Raw genomic sequence first — 18,187 nt, 5'->3', positions numbered from 1 at the left:
AATAACCATTACTGCTTAATTCTCTAGGTTTGATATGAAATGTGCATTACACAGTAGTATCTGTAAAAGGCTTTTTATTAAGTCATTATGGTATGTGGAATGCATAAAAAGCAATAAATTGTGCCAAATTTTTCTTTGCATTTAAAAATTTCAAGCTTATGTTGAAATACTCAAAACATACCATGTTTGCATTTTTTAATAGGCGTATGCTTTATTGAAGGTAACTAATTCACATGTAACTTTTGACATTTTCAATCTGCACAGAGTAGAGAATAGGGATGCTGCTGCTTGTTGCATATAATGTATAGAAATATACATTTCAGAAGAGAAATAGCAAAACACACATTTCATATCAACATATTCACAGAGGACATTCAGATTTTACAAGATAGAAAGATCTGTTCCCCAAGACTGTCCTGCCTAGAAATGATTCATGATACATCTCCTCCCCTTAAATTTAGGACAATAAAAACTTTAACGCAAAAGGAAGTACTGATGAGAAACAGCTTCTTTCCCTCTCTCATAACACTAAACATTAAAAAATACTAAGCTTTATGACCTAGGAGAAACAGATTGCTTATGCTTCTTGAAGTCAAAACTGTTTTTTCCTCTGATTTAACAGGAGGGAGTCTATTGATTCTTATTTCCAGTTCGTTTTGAGACTTTTTTCTTGGTTAACAAATTGCTCCCAATGTTAGTACTTTGAAGAGTTTGGCTTTATTACTGTCTATCCTTTGGCTTTGTTCCGACATCCCAGAACATCTGTTTCACTGCACAATCTGTTTGTGTTGTATTCTCTCTTTTCACCTAGAAGTAAAGCTCTTTAGTTGACTTATTATTACTATTAAATCAACCTGGTCTCTGACTCAAGTAGTTTCAAAGGATTAGAAGTAGAGGTCATACATGTGCAAAGTGATCACTATGTACTGAAGTGGTATGATTAAATAAAAGCCTGAGACAGTGTAGATGCTTCTGCACAGTAACAGTTTTCTCTTGATCTGGTCTGCGCGCTGGGAGCTGGACTTCAGACGTCACAGATGTGTGGGTGACTGATAAAACCATTATCGGTTGTTTTCTTCTGTTAGCTATGCTCCAGCTTGTAGCTTTCTTACCAGCTCTTTCAAAGGTTTCTATGTTCTTTGCAGGATTAAGTGTGGTTTTATGTTTGATAAAGGGATTTAAAATGAATGCTGTCAGCTCCCTCTGCACTAACAGATACACACACATGCTTATTTGTTGGAAAATATTTCCATCATAGCAGTATGAAAAAATGCATAATAGAGCTATGCCATATACCCCACTCCATTGGAAAAAATGTCACAAGTTTTACAAACAAAGCATGTAGACAATATTATATTTTTAATTATCATACCAGTCCAGGAAAAGCAAGGAAAATGAACACATCACAAGGAAGAACAGGATCCATACTCTAAATCCAGCATTGTTTTTGATGGCCTGTGAGGAAAAGGTTATCTCCGTTACCATCACCAGTAAACACACAGTAGAATTCCCACAGGGCAACCCAAGATGACTGTTAGTGGCTTCACTCTTCCCTCCCACAAGAAAAAGAACAAAACTTGCCATTAATTTCAGGTGCATAAAAGTCAGGTTGGCTGCATCTCTTTAGATTTATCACACTAAAGTTTCTCTCAAAAAATCTTAAATTTGATCATTTAAAAAAAAAAATACTGCAAGATCCCACACAGTGGAAATATACCCAGAACATTAAGAACTACACCAAAATGTACAAGCATAAAGGTTAGTTTTAAGTTCCAAAAGTGAAATTCTGTGATCAGAAATAATCAGGCCTTCATCATTCTAATAAACATCTTCTGCCTAAAAAAAAAAAAAAACCCAAAAAACCCCACAACCAAAAGAAAACCCCAAACCCAAATCCTGACCCCTGTTTCTGGAGGTTGGATTTGGCACCATCAGTCACGTATTTCAGTCTGAGAACAAGTAGAGCACGGAGCAAGTATTGTTCTTGGATTCTCCTTCCCAAAATAGAGACCAGCATATAGCAGGGGACCAGTTTTTCCTCTCTCATTTGTCAGATTTACACACGGAATAGCTTTTTTTATGTGATACAAACATTAATGTGAGTGACGAAGTTTTGTATTTATCACCTTTTTCTACTGTTTCTCATGCAGTTCAGGAAACAGTTCTACCTACAAATGTGAAAAATGAAGCAAAAATAGCTTCAGTTTGTGCCACGTGCGATGCACTTTCCAGGAGAGCTGAGCAGCTGGTAACTCATCCTCAAGTTACACATTCTGTGTGCTTTGAGGAGGGAGAAAGAATGAACTGAGCCATTTACTCAGTAGCCTAATTTAGGAACTCTGTTTTTATTGAAATCTCAGTTCCTGAAAGAAAACATAATTTCATTCTAATTAGTAAGACAATGGGATAGATTTGTTTACTAGGAGCATGCGAGATGCGTTCAGCATGGTGAAGAGACTCTTCTGCATTTAACTCCAGCTTCAACAATTTCAGCAGAGTCTTTTATTCTCAGTCTGCAATTTCTCCCTCCCCCTGCTCCCTAAAGAAACTTCACAGGTGCTTAAATGCACACCAGGTGACTTTAATGTTTAAAAAAACAGGTGAGGCCAAGTAGGTTTCTGCAGAGCTGTATAGCTATTCAAATCATGGTTAGCAAGGGAAGCAATGTGAACTATTAAGAACCTTAGCTGACTTGTACAGTTTTTCCAAAACCACATCCTGACACCCCAGGACCCACTGCACCTATGCCATGGGTGCGCTTGCACGTGCTGCTTAAAGCGACACTTGGGCAAAACTGGAAGTGAAGAGAAACAAGTGAGCTTAAAATGCAACTTGGAGACATCACCTCTCTTATGTCTTCGTTGCCTTCTTTGATATTCTCTGTTGCACCCACAACTAATTGATGAATATTGTCAATATCAGTTTCCTGTTAAAAAAAACAAATTTGAGAAACAGTGATGAATTTTGGGAAAAATACTTCCAAGGATTTGGGGAACAAGCAGAACTCAAATATAAAATAAAATCTATTATTAACATCTTTGTTTCAATGATGCAAAGGTATAGAGGCAGTTAAGTTGTAATTTCTTTACCTGTGATTTTATGAGCCTGAATGGAGACCACCAAGATCAATAGGAAGTCTCCCATTTCTTTAGAATCAAATCTAACCTGTCTAATTTTTGCCAGCTCTTTCGGAAGAGGTGCTACCACTTACAGAAAAGATGCTATTAAATAACACATTTAAACAGGACGCTAATTCTGAGGCAGAGGGATCATTCTAACACATACGTTGCATTTTCCATTCCCAGTACATACTGATAAGTAACAACAGTAAATACCTCAATTTTGCATTTGAAAAACAAACGAAAATCTTTTCCTTCACATTTGCATCAAAGATTCATTAATCTTACATTTACACCTTGCATGCAACCAAGACCAAAATACCCCCAAGAAAGTCTTCAAGCTGTATTTGCTGCTGTAGTATTAAACAATACTAACCTGTTGCAAGACTTTTTCAGTGAATATCTCTTGTAATCTGGAGATTTCCACCACTTTTCCTTCAATTTGTCTTGGCAAAGAACAGAAATACTCATTAGAAACTAGCGCAAGCATTTCTTGCTCCTGCAGACCCAGATTCTCCAACGCAGTAAGTGGGCTATTCAAAAGGCATGGCTGTTTTGTTAGCCGTCCGTTACGCAGCAATAGCCTGTGGCTAGTGCTCTGCAATTCATGGCTGGAAGACGACCAGCCCGTGGTGAAGCTCTGGGAAAGGCACCACCCGCAGATTCTCTGACAGGGGCCTTCACTGTGAGAGCTTCACGGATCTTCCTTCTTTCATCTAAGACAACAAAATCCACAGTGGACCCTAAGCAGTTAATTTTGACATACCCTTTTTATATGCTACTCTGCAGCGTGGAATTCACCTTGCCTAGTACTAACAACCTAAAAGTAAAGTTGTAGTTTGAGTTAGCCACTCAGGTTTTCTGCACAGCAAGCAGAGAGCAAACGGCACTGCCGCCCTGCCACAAAGACAGGTCTCTGCGTGGGGGTCAGCGATTGCACCTCCCCTACTGCTGCCTGTATATGCAGCGGACAGCGTGATACAAATGGAAAACTTAATCTTTTAAAACTTAGATAAGTGAGATAGAGCGTAAACCTTCCAAATTTAACCAGTGCTATTTTGGATAGTTTGTATGTCACGCAGAACCATTCTTTACACTGTGGGACAGCACAATGTGTAAACTCATACAGTTCGTTTCCTCGGCACTCCTATTTTGTCCCTCCTCCTACCACACCGCTACAATTCACGCAGCCAGGTCTCCTGCAGCAAATTCAGTGTGTAGGTGTTGTCCGGGTTATGGGACTGGCATGCACAGCAGTCTGTCAAGTAACAGAAAAGTGTACCTGACTTCATCAAAGAGGTTATTCATTTCACCAACAAGTCTCTGGTTCTCCTGTTCAAACTGGAAGAAGGGAAGAAGGAAATCACACACATGAGTTCACATGCTTGGACTCGGGAACTTCCTTCAACCCCCACCCCTGATCAACCAACTTCCACCCTTCCTTGCAACCTATTTACAATGTGTCTCAAGTAAAAAGATCTTCAAGAATTACTAATACTGGCCTAAATGAACAATATGAATCTGCTTATTTGTAACCAGTCACTGTAATGCTTGTCATTCTCCTCCTGTTAATGAAACCCCAAAATAACTTGAAGATTTTGCTCAAGTTACTTTGCAGTAAGAAAAATGTTAGTGGATGAAATCTGTCCTTTTATATTATTTTAGAAATTTGAGTGGGGAAAGCTTTCATGCTTGTGAAAGCATGTTATTCTCTTCATGACATCTTTGCACTGTCATTCACGTTACTCATGTACTGCCCATGGCATGAAGTTAAGAGCTTTTAGATTTTGCTACAATACAAAATATTTTGACATCTAGTACTTCATACTTTACAAACGCATTGGCTTTAGTTATTCCAGCAGATCTCTTCCACTTAAAACTCAGGAGTAATCAATGAAATATTTAAATACACTTTTAGCACTACATTTTTCAAAAACAAGCATAAAGAGAAGAATTTTTACAGGAAAATAAGCTTTGACTTTTTAGATGTACGTGACTGTCAGATCAGTTGGGATTCATTACAGAACAAGTGATCATTATGATCTGCTGAAACCAAATCTGCACAGCCAAAACACAGCTGAGAAAGGTATCCCATGTCATAGTGGAGTTTGTTGGAAACCGCATCATAAGGACTGTGTTTTAGAAAGAACCCGTTGGGACATACTGAGCTGGGATTTTCAAGATGCCTGAATGAGTTTGATCCTGCAGTCTGGCAGCCAGCTACAGCCAGTGAGGAGCCCGAGGGGTCCTGCAGCGTGCCGCTCCCTGCCCCGCAGCTCTCGGGGAGCGCTGCAGCCTGCCCTGGCCAAAAGGCTCCTGCCATCAGGGACAGCAGAGCACCTCCTGTCAGAAGGGTCACAAGTCCCCTTTTGGGGGAAGGAGAAGTGTATTGAAGGTATTCTGCCAATTAATTCTACATGGCCAAAGCCTCGGTAACAGCTGGACCTCTGCAGTATGGACACAACCAACTAGATCTTTGCACTTCTCTCACAAAGCTGGGAAAGACTTGGTCTACGCAGTTATACAGAAACAGCACACACGATACACGTTTCTGCTGAAAACATGTCCCTGACAAACCTGAGTGATACATGCAGCAGCGCAAATACCAGAAAACAGGATTCAGAATGCAAAGAATTTGACACGGGAGCTGCGCAAGACAACAAGGCCTGTTCTAGTTCAGTTTATCTCCTTATTTTGAACTAGCCTACTTCACACACTGGGATTTTGGCATAATTCGATCACATTACAATTTCATTAGCAGTAAAAGTGCAGCAGCCCTCTCAGCCACCTTGCAAGGTCTTGTTATCCTTTTTAAGACAGAGCAGTGTGTTGTCAAAGATGAAAACGCCAACAGAGCAGCACTGCTTACACGTCAGACTTGGTTTTCAGTTGGTGCAACAGGAATTGCTTGCTATCTGAGCATATGCCCAACACTTAAGCTTGCAAGAAAAGAAGGTGTTGCTCAGAGAAGATAGTAAGTATTTGAAAACAACTATCGTCTTGTGCAAAGAGCAAAGGAAAGAAGGAGGGGGAAAGTCTGAATGGCAAAGAATTACGGTAACAGTGAGGGTCATGTTACATCAGTGAAAGGCAGATGGGCGCTTTGCTTTTTGAGCAGTGCTACTGAAATAGCTGAAAATGAAGCACTTAGTATTTCGAAGTAGTTTAAAACAACAACGCAGTTTGTGATTGAGATGCAACATGAAAATTAGTGGCTATAATACGACATACAGTTCATCTGAGCCATGGTTTCTTCCACAGCGCCAGTCTGTAGGAGTATGGAAATTCAACATTGTTATACTGCTACATTTGGTGACGATCTTTGGCTCACCACTGTGACCCCCACCCTGCCCCAACCATGCCACCAGCATCTCTATCCCAGCTCTTTTAAGATCTTCCGTACACAGCTTGTGCAACTCCTCGTGCGCATTGCTTCCGATGCTGATGTATGCACCCCTTGCAATGATCCAGAATGTTCCAGTTGAAGCTCCTGCCATATCAAGTACTTTCATAGCACTAACACAGAGAAGAAATAAAGTGTGTATACTACTAAGGGTGAAGTGAAAAAGATCTAGTGCAGCCACTGAGGAATTTGTCCTGCTCCTCTCTCTCCCCACATACCCAGTCCTAAGTGAGCGCTGCTGCTCATCTGATTTCACAGTATGACATTTTAGCTCACTAACCACTTTTTCCTCTTGAGTTTTCTGGTAGATGAGTAAACTGAATCCCACCACAGGATCAGATGATAGGGCTGGCTTAAGGGAGAGTGAGTAGCAGGAGCTGAGCAAGACTTCTGCGCTGCCACAGAGGAACACAGAAAAGCAAGAAAACAAGAAAAGGCAAGCCACCTTTCATACCCTTCACCTTCATTCCCTCGTTCTCACACCCCACACCATCACCCCTGTCCCTCACACTTTGCGCTGTAACATTTTTCATTTTGCTTCAGGCTCATCAGGACCTCAGAGAAACAGTACCTGACTCTCTGCCAACAGCAAATTAAATGTCAACCTGCATGACTTAAGGGGAAATGGTTACTGTGTTAAAAATCAGAAATTTGTAGGTTTAATTCGGCAGGAGTGTGAAATGACAGGTATGTTCAAAGAAGGGTAACTGAATCTCATAGAAAAAGGTTTAGTCTTCTGACATAGGCAATGAAGAATAAAAAAATTAAGTCATGAAGAAATGTCATGAAGAATAAAAAAATAATTTTTCATTATTTCTTTTAAAATACAAATTTATTTTTGTACTAGAGGTTCACTATCTACCTGATTGGCAAGAACAGCTTTCTCTCCTCAGTTAAAGGACTCCAGAGAGTCCAAGATCACAGATGAGGAGGAGGGCTGTTGGCGACGGTCACCTTCACTGTGGGGTAGAGGCCTCGGGGAAGGAGCCCAGCCCCATGGGTCGAGGGGGAACAGAGAGGAACATAGTGCACAGCTCCCTGAAGTCCCATTGATTTCCACCCTAAAGATCCAATGGTTTTGTTAAATAAAAAAAGTATCAGTGTTGCAATACATTCAAATGTCATTGTCGCTGCTGTCTGTACTGTCTTCTCCTACAGAGCAGAGCATTTGTTAGAATATAATTGACTAATACAGTGATATTTACTTCACAGCAGCGGATGGTTAAAGGTGTTTCATCACTGCACTCCTTTACGTTCACACCACTCTATGTCTCTGGTTTTAGTGGAGTCACCTCAGAACAAAGCCAAGGAACAGAGCAATGAAATAGAGCCATGAGATTTAGCACCGAGTTGACTGGTTGGTCCTTACGTGACTAAATGGGGCCAACAAACTGTAATTATTTTTCTGACTTCCGTAAGGATAAGTATTTCTGCACAAATATTCAACGTCAAAATTCCCTATTTTGCTGCCTTAGAAACTGAGATGATAACTCATTTAGAAGGCAAATTTTCAATAAAGAAACAGTGAATGATTTTAATCCCTTACAAATAGCACAAATCCACTTGAGAAAGTATTCTTTAAAAAGTCCCTTTGATATTTGAAACCCTCCACTGGCATGGATTGCCTTGTAAACTGCTAAATGATCTTTGCAATTTGAAATCATGGCTGATGGACCACTTGGTGCAGACAGCGGTAAAACAGATATGCTAAAACAGTCAATTGAACAAAAGGTTAGAGCACAGAACACATCATATGCCAGTGTGTCACAAAGGGATTTACAAGATGGGAACATAAGCCAAACTCTAGCGATCAGTATAGCTCAGTGATTTATGGCTTATTAAAGTAGCCTCTTTTATGACAGTGAAATATTCTGTTACCAAAGTATGGCATAAAGTGACAAACTGCTTAAGATATGTCTAAAAATCTAATGCGTAGAAGAGAATCACAGTTCTTTTTTGTTATCCCATGAGATAAGTCATTATATGTACTGTACCTGAAGTTAAGACAAAAACAAACAAACAAAGATAAAGTCAGGGAAAATTAGATATTTTCACAACTCCAACAGCAGAACCAGATATTTTTTCACTCAATGCAACCACAAGACATCTGCTCACAATAACTATAAAAACCATGAATATACCTGTACTCAGGGTTATAAACTGAAATTTATTGTGCAAATCATACAATAGCCTGCAACCATTTTGAACAATGTAAAGCTCTCTCCTGTGGGGAAAATACTGATAGAAATTGCTGCTGTAGCAATATGATAGGACTTTAATTCATTATTTTACCCACAGGAAGGATCACGGAACCATGATTGAGAATTGTTAAGTATGATTTGACACAACACATTCCAATTTAAAACCAACACAGCAGTTTCTACACTGCACCCTACCCTCTTCTGAGAACTGCTGGATTTTCTGAGTAACTCAAATGCAGTTGGTCCACGCTTCACAAATCAAATGTTCAAAAAGTAGAAATTAACTTCTCTGTAACAGCAAACATAATGCAGAGGAGAAATAATTAACTGTCCTTTGAGTGAATAAATTAACTAAAACTGTGAGGATTTGTTACGCGTTTGTAAAGACCCTTTGATTCCTGCGTTAAAAGCATGATGAAGTCATTAAATATTGCCAAGTTAGTATGAAGAATTTATGCAAGCAATTAAAAAAAAAAGCACATTCAAATACTCAAATTATTTCCTAGTTACACCTATATTTACACCTTGGACCCAAATTTACCTTAAAATTAGAATAATGGATCCAATGACTTTAAAGTCTGTTAGGAGTGCAATTATACAGTATCTAGCTTTTACTAATAAAGGCCAACTCTTAGCTATAAGTTTCCTCAAAGATGCACTGACAGAGCAGTTTCGCTGTGGAATAGTCACCATATACATCCTTAGCCTTTGTAAGTTAGCTAATTATAGTGTTCATAAAATGAAAAAAAAAACAATCCCTTTAAAAAAAAAAATCGCGTTAGGTCCACAGAACAGAGTGATGGCTTGCTCAGCTCTGAGCATCAACATGTTAGTGGCAACATTTACATTTGAAACTCTGCTGTGCACATATACATATTACACCAATATACAACTCTGTCTACAGTTTGACAACTCCAATAATATGCAACCCAATCCAACGGTAAAAAACTTATCTGACAAGAAATGACCCTCATTGCGGGACATTAACTATAACTAGAAACAATCAGCTCGTTTTCTACTTGACAACTGGTGGAGAACGAAAAAAATGTCTGTATTAACACTGCCATGAATGCAGACTCACTTTTCTTTTAAATCATAATAAATGTAGACTCCTTCCAAGGCATAACATGGAAGTAACTGATGCTTGTTAATTTTTAGGAGAGGTAGAAAGCAAGCCTGTATTTCTTCACAACAGTGCCAGAAGCACAGACTCCCAGTCAGTGTGAGAAGCACCTGAGATACAGACAGTCCTGACTACTGGTGGTCACACTGTCAGCCTGCAGTGAGGTACAACAGGCAAGAACAGCTCTGGGTGGGATCAGAACCACAGCAAGATTCAACAGGAGATTCAGACATCCAGCTCAGAACCAGCTTTCTGCAAAACTCAGAATAAATTATAAGCAGAGAGGAGGCTGTTCTAGTGGTAACTTCCCTTTGTATGCTTTTTTCAATTCTAGTTTCCTAGTATCAGTACTAAAACACAAGTACTGAGAATACATAACAAAAATAAATTTTAAATGTAAATTCACACATGGAAATTTAAGAATAAGCTATGGCACAAGAGCAGTAACTATTTCAGTGTATTAATATATATAGGACTTCAAAGTATGTTATTTTTATTTTGGTGTCATTTTGATCTTCTGCTTCTCTAAACAGACTAGTAAATTTGTCTCTCTCTTCCCATGGAGCAGACTGATAAACTTAAAGCTGAGATCTAAAGTTTCCAGCACAAGTCATGTTTCTAGGCTTAATCATGGCACTGACATCAAGGCATTGTTATACCCTATAAATTTTCTTGCAAACTATAGGCAGAACTGCATAAGCTAGGAAAAGGACTTATTATAGTCTATCTGAGATAAAAGTTTAATTTGGAGCATCAGTGTTATTTTTATACCACTTTTCACAGGAAGTGCAACTCCTGAAAGCACAAAAGTAAATCAGTGTAAAACAACCAGTAAAAGTTTAAAAAATATGTAATAATACAAAAAAGCATAGCACAGGAGAGCTCTGAATGGGTAAAGAATAATAATGTTTTTTAAAAAAAAGTCTGTTGGTTCTCCCCTAGGAAGAGCTGTCCAAATGCCTAATAAGAAGCAGTTTAGGATTGGAGATTTAGGAGTCTAGAAATCCTTCAAAGCATTAAACTATGAACATAGATTTTTCTCTTACTTAGGCCTGGAATCACTCCCCCTCACAAGTCAATAAAGAAAACTTATTCCAGGGAAAAATTCAAATCCTCGGTGGGCAAAAATCAGCATTTGAAGATGTTTATCTTTCTTCAGTCTTGATAACAGAAACAGAACAAAACTCACAGACTTCCAACTCATCTGAGTCGTGAGGTATCTGGGGCCTTACTCTAAAAAGTATAAAAGGATTTCATGAAAAAGAAATGTATTTATTCCCAAAGTACCATGACAAGGGATGTAACATGTTTAAAACTTAATTACAGTATGATGCCTACAAAAAGCAATCCCACATTTAGGAGTCAGTTACTAGTAAGCCCTGTCTCAGAGCCATCACCTCTGATGCTTGTTTCCTCCTGATCCTCTGGAAGCTTACAGCAAGGGGGCTAATAATATTGTGCCTAAACACAGAAGAATGAAAATACGTAAAGAATTCTCTTTAAAAGGGAAACAGAAAGCAGGAGTAAGCCTTTAGATTTCAGACTGGCACTCAAGAACAATATGAGAGCATCAAGAGCAGCCTCAGAAGAACCTTTTCTCTTTGACAAACCATACCATAATTATGTGCAACTTACTCATCTCTGATGGGAAGAGTGATGCATATTGTGTTTGGGAACATCTCTAATCACTGCCAAGGAAGCTTCACATATTCATACTGCAGCAGCCCTTTGCCTTAGTAAAGCTCACCATTTTGAAAACTGCACATCTACTGGCTAGTTGTAAATCAGTTTTTCTTTCTTTATATAAAACAAGGCAATGTGTGCTAATGTACAGAGGTTTTCTAAGAATTTTGAGCCATGTTCAAAACGATAAGTTTTAGGAATATCAAAAAGTCTAACAGGTAGGTTGTCAGCAATCATGCCTATGTCAGAAGTTTTGTATTGTATCAGTTCAACTGTAAGCAGAATTGGATCAGACAACACGTAAACATGCTGATAATGGGGAAATGCAGAAAAGGTAAAATTCGTGAGATTTGGTTGTGACAGAAAGCTTGTAGCTATTCCTTCTAGTAAACCAATCTGATTTTGATAATCCAAAAAAATAAAAAGGAATAAAATGAAGTATAACTTCATAGTTATACTTAAATAGTATAACTATTTAAGGATGTGTTTTAGAAGTAGTCTAAGTAAAAAACGGCCAACGCTTCATTCTTTCAGAAGTTTCATAATGCTTTTTCTGATGTTGCCCTGACTTCTATTGTTTCTTGACTAAAAAAAGCAATTCATAATTGTAATTTTAAAAACAATTTTTATTTCAATTGCTGAAAAGTAGTTGTTACTAATGTCATGGCTCCATGTAAGTATTTTGTAGCAATTTTAAATATTAGCTGCTACCAGAAGAACCAGGAAGCCATGTGCAAAAGGTATATCTTGTTATAGCATTATTCTCCATAAAATGAAAGTTGACAATGAATTTGGGTGAATCTACTTTCTTAACACATATGAATACAGCAGAAAATATAATAAAATGGATAATAAGACACAAGATATACTTACCATTTGTATTTCTTCAGGTGACAGCTCATCTTCACCTTTGCCGTCCCCCCATAATCCAAGATTACTCTGGGCATCAGGCAGATTCCTGTCTGTAGAAGAACCATCAAACACTTGAGACAATGCAGGACACTGAATAGTGAAGTGAAAATCATTTTTCATCCATTTCAGAACCCTGATGAAATTGTTATATCTCATTTGTCATTAACTGAGATTTACCCTATATTTACAGCACAAAATTACACCAATAACATTTAACTTCTAAACTGGGACAAGAGTCTACGCATATGTTTAATTTTGTGAACTATGAGGAGCTGCACTAATATATTGACAGTGAAGGATGTAAAACAACTCACAATGTGCTAAGACTTCTTAGGACACAAAATACTGCAGCATTTGTCTTTTAACAGAAGAAAACACAGTTTTCAAAATGACAGTCTATATGCAAACTATTATCTTCCAGTGAGACTTGACAGAACCACCAGCTCCTCATTCCAAAAAGTAAAAACAGAATCTCAAAGACATTTTGAGCAAAGTTCACAGGACAAACTCTATTTTCTCAAGCTGTTCAAACTGCACATTACAGTGCAAATCTTACAGCATGCTGTGCAAGGGGTCTTCCTGCGCATAACAGGAATGAGATCTGAACCCACAAACTAACCCTTACACATCATAGCTGCTTCATTGATTTCAATAGTACTTCCCCTTTGATTAAAGCTAATCATCTGCATAAATCTTAGCAGGAGTTGGGAACAAAAGAGCTTGAACGGCTATTTCTGGGATATTCCCTTCTGGAAGATTTATTTTTAGGCTTAATTATATACTTCTGATTACAGACAAAGAAGTTAGAATGGGAAAGAGAAGAAACTACGCTACAGAAACCTACTGTTTCTGAAGCTGTTCTAGCATCAGTGTTCAAAATCCTAACGACAAGACTGCACTCTTGAGAAGGCCTCCCTTCTCCCCACTGGCTATGACACTTTTACAAAACCCAAAAGAGAGATTTGCACCAAACCTCACAATGGATCAAAGCTGAACCTGCTTTGACTTATCAGATGCAGGTTGCAAATTAAAATACAGAAAGATTTAGTTTTTACTTTTTCATAGATTTCAGACTTCCTATTTATCCCAGTCATTTTTTCAGGCATTTGTAAGTATTTTGGTTTGGTTTTTCATAGCCTTCTAAACCTAGTTTTTTTCAATTGCATAAGGAGCACTGATGCATTGTCATCAGATACTGACTTCTCTTGGGAAGCCTCTGAAAGGAACAGTCCTATTTATAAACAAATATATGAAAAGGATTTATTCTTCATTATAATATTTGTGAAAACTCTTGAAAAATAAATATTATAAAATAGTATTGTTTTATGTCTCCTTTATAAACTTACATTTTGCTCCCCAACAACCAAACCAGGATGTACAAACAATGACAATGTTACAAATGAGGGATGTGGATAAGGAATACAGTAAATTTTTTTTAAAAAGCAGACAAAAAAACCAACCCCCAAAATAGATCTGTTCTTTCTTACAAATAATAAGAAATAAAACCAAGAATATCTTTAAAGATTGTTTAGAAAGGATTCAACTCTGTTTTCCATGGGGTAACATCAGTATTTCAAGCCTATTTCACAGAAACACAAAACTTATTTGTTTAGGTAATCATTGTATTTACATTATATCAAAATTATATTGAATTATTTCCTGGACTCAAAGAAAATAAGAAAATTAGTTCATGGAGCCAAGAAATATGATATATTCCTATTTTATCCCAGAGGAGCCAATTACTTTTGGGCTGTCAGCACTGTTAAAAAACCAGCACCTGTATCCAATGTGATTGCTAATAAGCAAATATACTTCTGGTAAGAGGTAAGTGAGAAACACATACCTCCCCAGGGTTCCTCCTGTCACTGCAGTATGTTTCTGGCTACTGGGAAAGTTGTTCTGCAGCTTTCATGGAGCTGACATTAATGCTTTTCTACAATTCATCCAGCAAAAGCCAAGCTACATTTCTTTTGCAGAAAGAGAAGTAGTTAATGCACGACAGAGATACAAAGTAATGAACAAATCCTCTGAACCCTTTCCCATGCTGAAAGGAGACAGCTGCTAAGCTTGTGGACCAGTTCAAAAGCTACTCATTATTTACATTTATTTCCATAAACTAAATATCAAATTTGTAATACGCAAATAAATACTGTCAGCATATAAAAGCCATCTCCGGAGAGACTAATTTTCCTACCATGAGGCATGTCCGGTATAATTCTAATGTAAACAGGTGCTTTGCCTCAAAACAAAAGTAATCACATTTTGCTTTGGTTTCTGCCAAAAAAAATAGACAAAACCCAAGTTGTGCTTCAGCACGCCAAGTAGGACATTCAGCTGTTCATCATAACTTTCAATTTAAGGACAGGACCACAAGCTGCTCTCAGAAGAACTATCTTTACAGCTGAGATATTTATGCAAGGGACCCACGCATGCTAATGATGGCTAATTCATAAATACAGGTGATCAGCATTCTCTAAACCACCAACATCCTGAGGATGAAACAGTTTATTTCTAAACATGATAATTTCTCCAATTTCTTAAAAATTTGAAAAGTTACTTGTAAAAAAAAAAAATTATCAAAGGCTACAAGATTTAAACTGAGCTGCTTGTTTCCTAGTCATCTTGTTCATGCTATTCCCATGCTTCGACAACCACCTACCAGCGAAGTCAAGGCTGATCTCTACAAGCAGCAGCAACCAACACTTACACTTATGTGAGGAATCACAGGCTGTGTGCATTTACAAACTATTTCAGACAGATTTATTTTGATATACAAGTTTCACAGTTTTCTCAAAGACTAGTCAGCAATCCATCATAAATACTGCATCAGCATCACTTATGTGATGGCACCTCTACTTTCTCATAAAAAATTAAAGCATAAACTCATAAAAGTGAAAACGGGAGTAATCAAAATTAATGTGCAAGAAACAAAGCTTCATTTCTGTTTATTGCAATGGTTTGCTGTGTCCAAGGCAACCAAAGAACAGTGTTTTTGACAATGTGGTACAGGTTTTTGGAGCTAAAAATTGTGATGACACTATGTGGTGGGAGTGCACACTTTCAGAGATTGTGGAGACATTCAGTAACAAAGAAAGAGCACAGGGCAATGAAGATGCTACTACACTGCTGCCTCTCTGCTGGCACTAGCTCACAGCTGCAAAACACTGATATCGTGTTAAGGTGAAACTCATCTATGTGCCTGTGTGCTGCATCGCTTAAGACATACTATAAAAATGTAGTAAGTGCTAGAAATGACATATCATCAAAACCTTTACTTCTTACAATAAATTCAGTGTCAGGGGACCCCCCCCCCCCAACATACTGATAGGGGGGCAGAAGTACAAACTGGTTAGGAAGATAAGCAATACCGTATCAGAAAATGAAACCGTTTGCACACTATGATGTAACTCAGCATTAGAGTCTTTATCCAGAAACGGAGTACCCACTTCACATGAATCCACCCTTTGTATGGCCCTAAAGTCACCAGCCAGAGGAACTTTACTCTTTTAATAAAAATCACCGAAGAAACAATAACTGATTATCAGAATAATATGCCTATCCAGTGCATTTCTTCTATCTTGATGAAGTATTATCCCAATGTAGTGTCACATTTCATACAGTTTGTTTCCAAAAATGATTTTCACGCCGTAAATCACAGGGTACCTTGGACTCCTCTAGACAGCACAAGCAGAAGAACTCAAGCCAGGGAAAGCAATTCCAGAATCACAGAAACAAGATTTCTATTTAGGTATGAAACCTGAAATTATCTGCATAGTGGTGGTACTCCGAAGTTCTGCCAGTGTACACATCCCAGGACAGACTGAAATGGCTAAGAGAAGGGACTTGCATCCCCTGGCCTCAGAAGCAGGCCACCAAAGAATCAGAAGCAGTGTTCACAAGTCCTGTCAAGAACGGCACCAGCTGAAATGACCCTGGAGTCAGAGATACTGCTTTGGACTTCTGGCTATCTCCTGCCCACTAAAACATGAGATGCAATCCTTCCAATAGGGAAACTCAATGCTGTGGAGAACATCATCCCCAGAACTACTGGATCTGGCCAGCCAGTAACCTCCCCTCTATGAGCATATTCTACCTTCAAGTTCCTACTGTAGAGGTGTCCAACTCAAGGTCTCTGTGCTTAAAAACTAGAAAATGTTCCCAGAAAGTCATTAAGCTACTTTCTAATTCCTTGCCATCAGTGAAAGGAATGTGGAAAAAAATCAGACAGATCTCAGAAGACATGTAAGTAGATGGATATTGATAAAAATAAATAAAAAGGAGAGTTCACACAGAGTTTATTGAGAGGATGAGGAATCCAGCAAGGCATAAGACTTTTTTAGCTGGTTGGAAACAGCATGTCAAAAAGTTCAAGATTTTGCTTCCTCAGTCTCACAATGTGCTTCACAAAAGCCTGATCAACTGAGAGAAGGTGAAAATAGAAAAGGTGCAAGTCACAGAAGCAGGCCCTTGTAATGTGAAGAAAGTACTATTGAACAGACAGGCCTTGCCACAAAAAGCAAAATATAACTACGTTTTATTCTTACCTTTGCTTTCTTCAGCAGAAGGTTTTTCTTCAGAATCATCTAAAAGATTCTGTGATGATTTTCCAGGGGAAAGAGATGATTTGGACACGTTGCTCTGGTCAGGTTCAAGTCTGGACCTAGAAGCACAAGAGCCTATAATTTAAACTGATATTACACAGTTGACTTTCTGTAAAATGAGAACAACCACAGATTATTAAATTCAGCACTAACTCTTACAAACTTCACAGTAAAGATTTCCCAGCCAAGATACAAAATGTACTTCGCAACTTTCACTGAAATATTATTACTAAAGCAAAGAAAGCATGAACAGTATTCCTGAAAAAAACCACACTACATGTTCAGAATTGAGGAGAATTTTGAAGGCTATAGCATAAAACCACAAACATTTTATTAAACTTCCTTTCAAAAATCCAGTGTATTAATATATATATATTTTAAAAGAACCAAACAAACAACATTTTGGTCATACTGAAAATTCTTTTTAGTAGCAATAGCCAACACCACTACTTCTCCTCCCCCCCCCCAAGTAATAATTACAATTTTATTTTATATTGTCAATTGTCACAAAGGAAAAGTAAGAAAATACAACAGAATTAGCTTTTTCCTGAAAAAAGTACTTTTATTTAACTAGCATAAAGAATAGTTTAACCAGGATGAAAGTGATCTTTACCTTGTCTGCCAAAAGACACAATAGAGCATTTAGAAGCAAGGAAAAGAAAAAAACATATGCAGTGGACAGATATACACTACATCTAAGTCCCTGCTATGTAATTTTAATATAAAGGCAATGCAAAAAAAATGAGAAGCATATTCAGTGATTATATATTAAGTACTTGTCAAGTATGTTTCACTATAGCACCAAAAATAAGTTCAAAATTAGTGACAACGTATTTTTTCCAGTAAACTTCTGTGGTTTATTGTTGTCTACAATGAATTCTGTAACTGCTACATAGTAGACAGTTAAATGCTTAGCAATTACACTGTTAGAGAAGGTAAAGAACAAAAAACCAAAAAGCAATGGGCTGAAATCACCTGCTGTGCCACCTTCATCACTTCCTCCCCTCTCAAACATAATCAACAGTTAATCTCATTATGATCTGCAATCTTCCCCTGCTGCTTAACAGAAGGTGTTGCATTTTGTGTTCCTTTCCTTCTTCGTATTGTGTCTAAATTCTAACTGATAATTAGAAAATTCTGAGAAA

General features: G+C 37.9%; 1 protein-coding gene across 3 annotated transcripts in view; it reads right to left on the bottom strand.

The window, feature by feature from the left end:
- Nucleotides 1–1,338: 1,338 nt before the first annotated feature.
- Nucleotides 1,339–18,187, bottom strand: part of STX18 (syntaxin 18) — a 69,218-nt gene continuing 52,369 nt past the window's right edge. For all 3 annotated transcript variants that reach the window (XM_072862875.1, XM_072862877.1, XM_072862876.1), the window contains 6 exons: nt 16,986–17,101; nt 12,403–12,491; nt 4,402–4,460; nt 3,496–3,565; nt 2,846–2,926; nt 1,339–1,455 (listed from right to left, as the gene is read on the bottom strand). In XM_072862875.1, coding sequence (XP_072718976.1) covers nt 1,360–1,455; nt 2,846–2,926; nt 3,496–3,565; nt 4,402–4,460; nt 12,403–12,491; nt 16,986–17,101 — 511 coding nt within the window. In that variant the 3' untranslated portion in view covers nt 1,339–1,359. The remainder of the gene's footprint in view (nt 1,456–2,845; nt 2,927–3,495; nt 3,566–4,401; nt 4,461–12,402; nt 12,492–16,985; nt 17,102–18,187) is intronic.

Source organism: Ciconia boyciana, chromosome 5, assembly GCF_034638445.1.
Source record: "Ciconia boyciana chromosome 5, ASM3463844v1, whole genome shotgun sequence".
In the NCBI taxonomy this organism is placed as follows: Eukaryota; Metazoa; Chordata; class Aves; order Ciconiiformes; family Ciconiidae; genus Ciconia; species Ciconia boyciana.
This window is presented reverse-complemented; position numbering and strand designations above follow the sequence as displayed.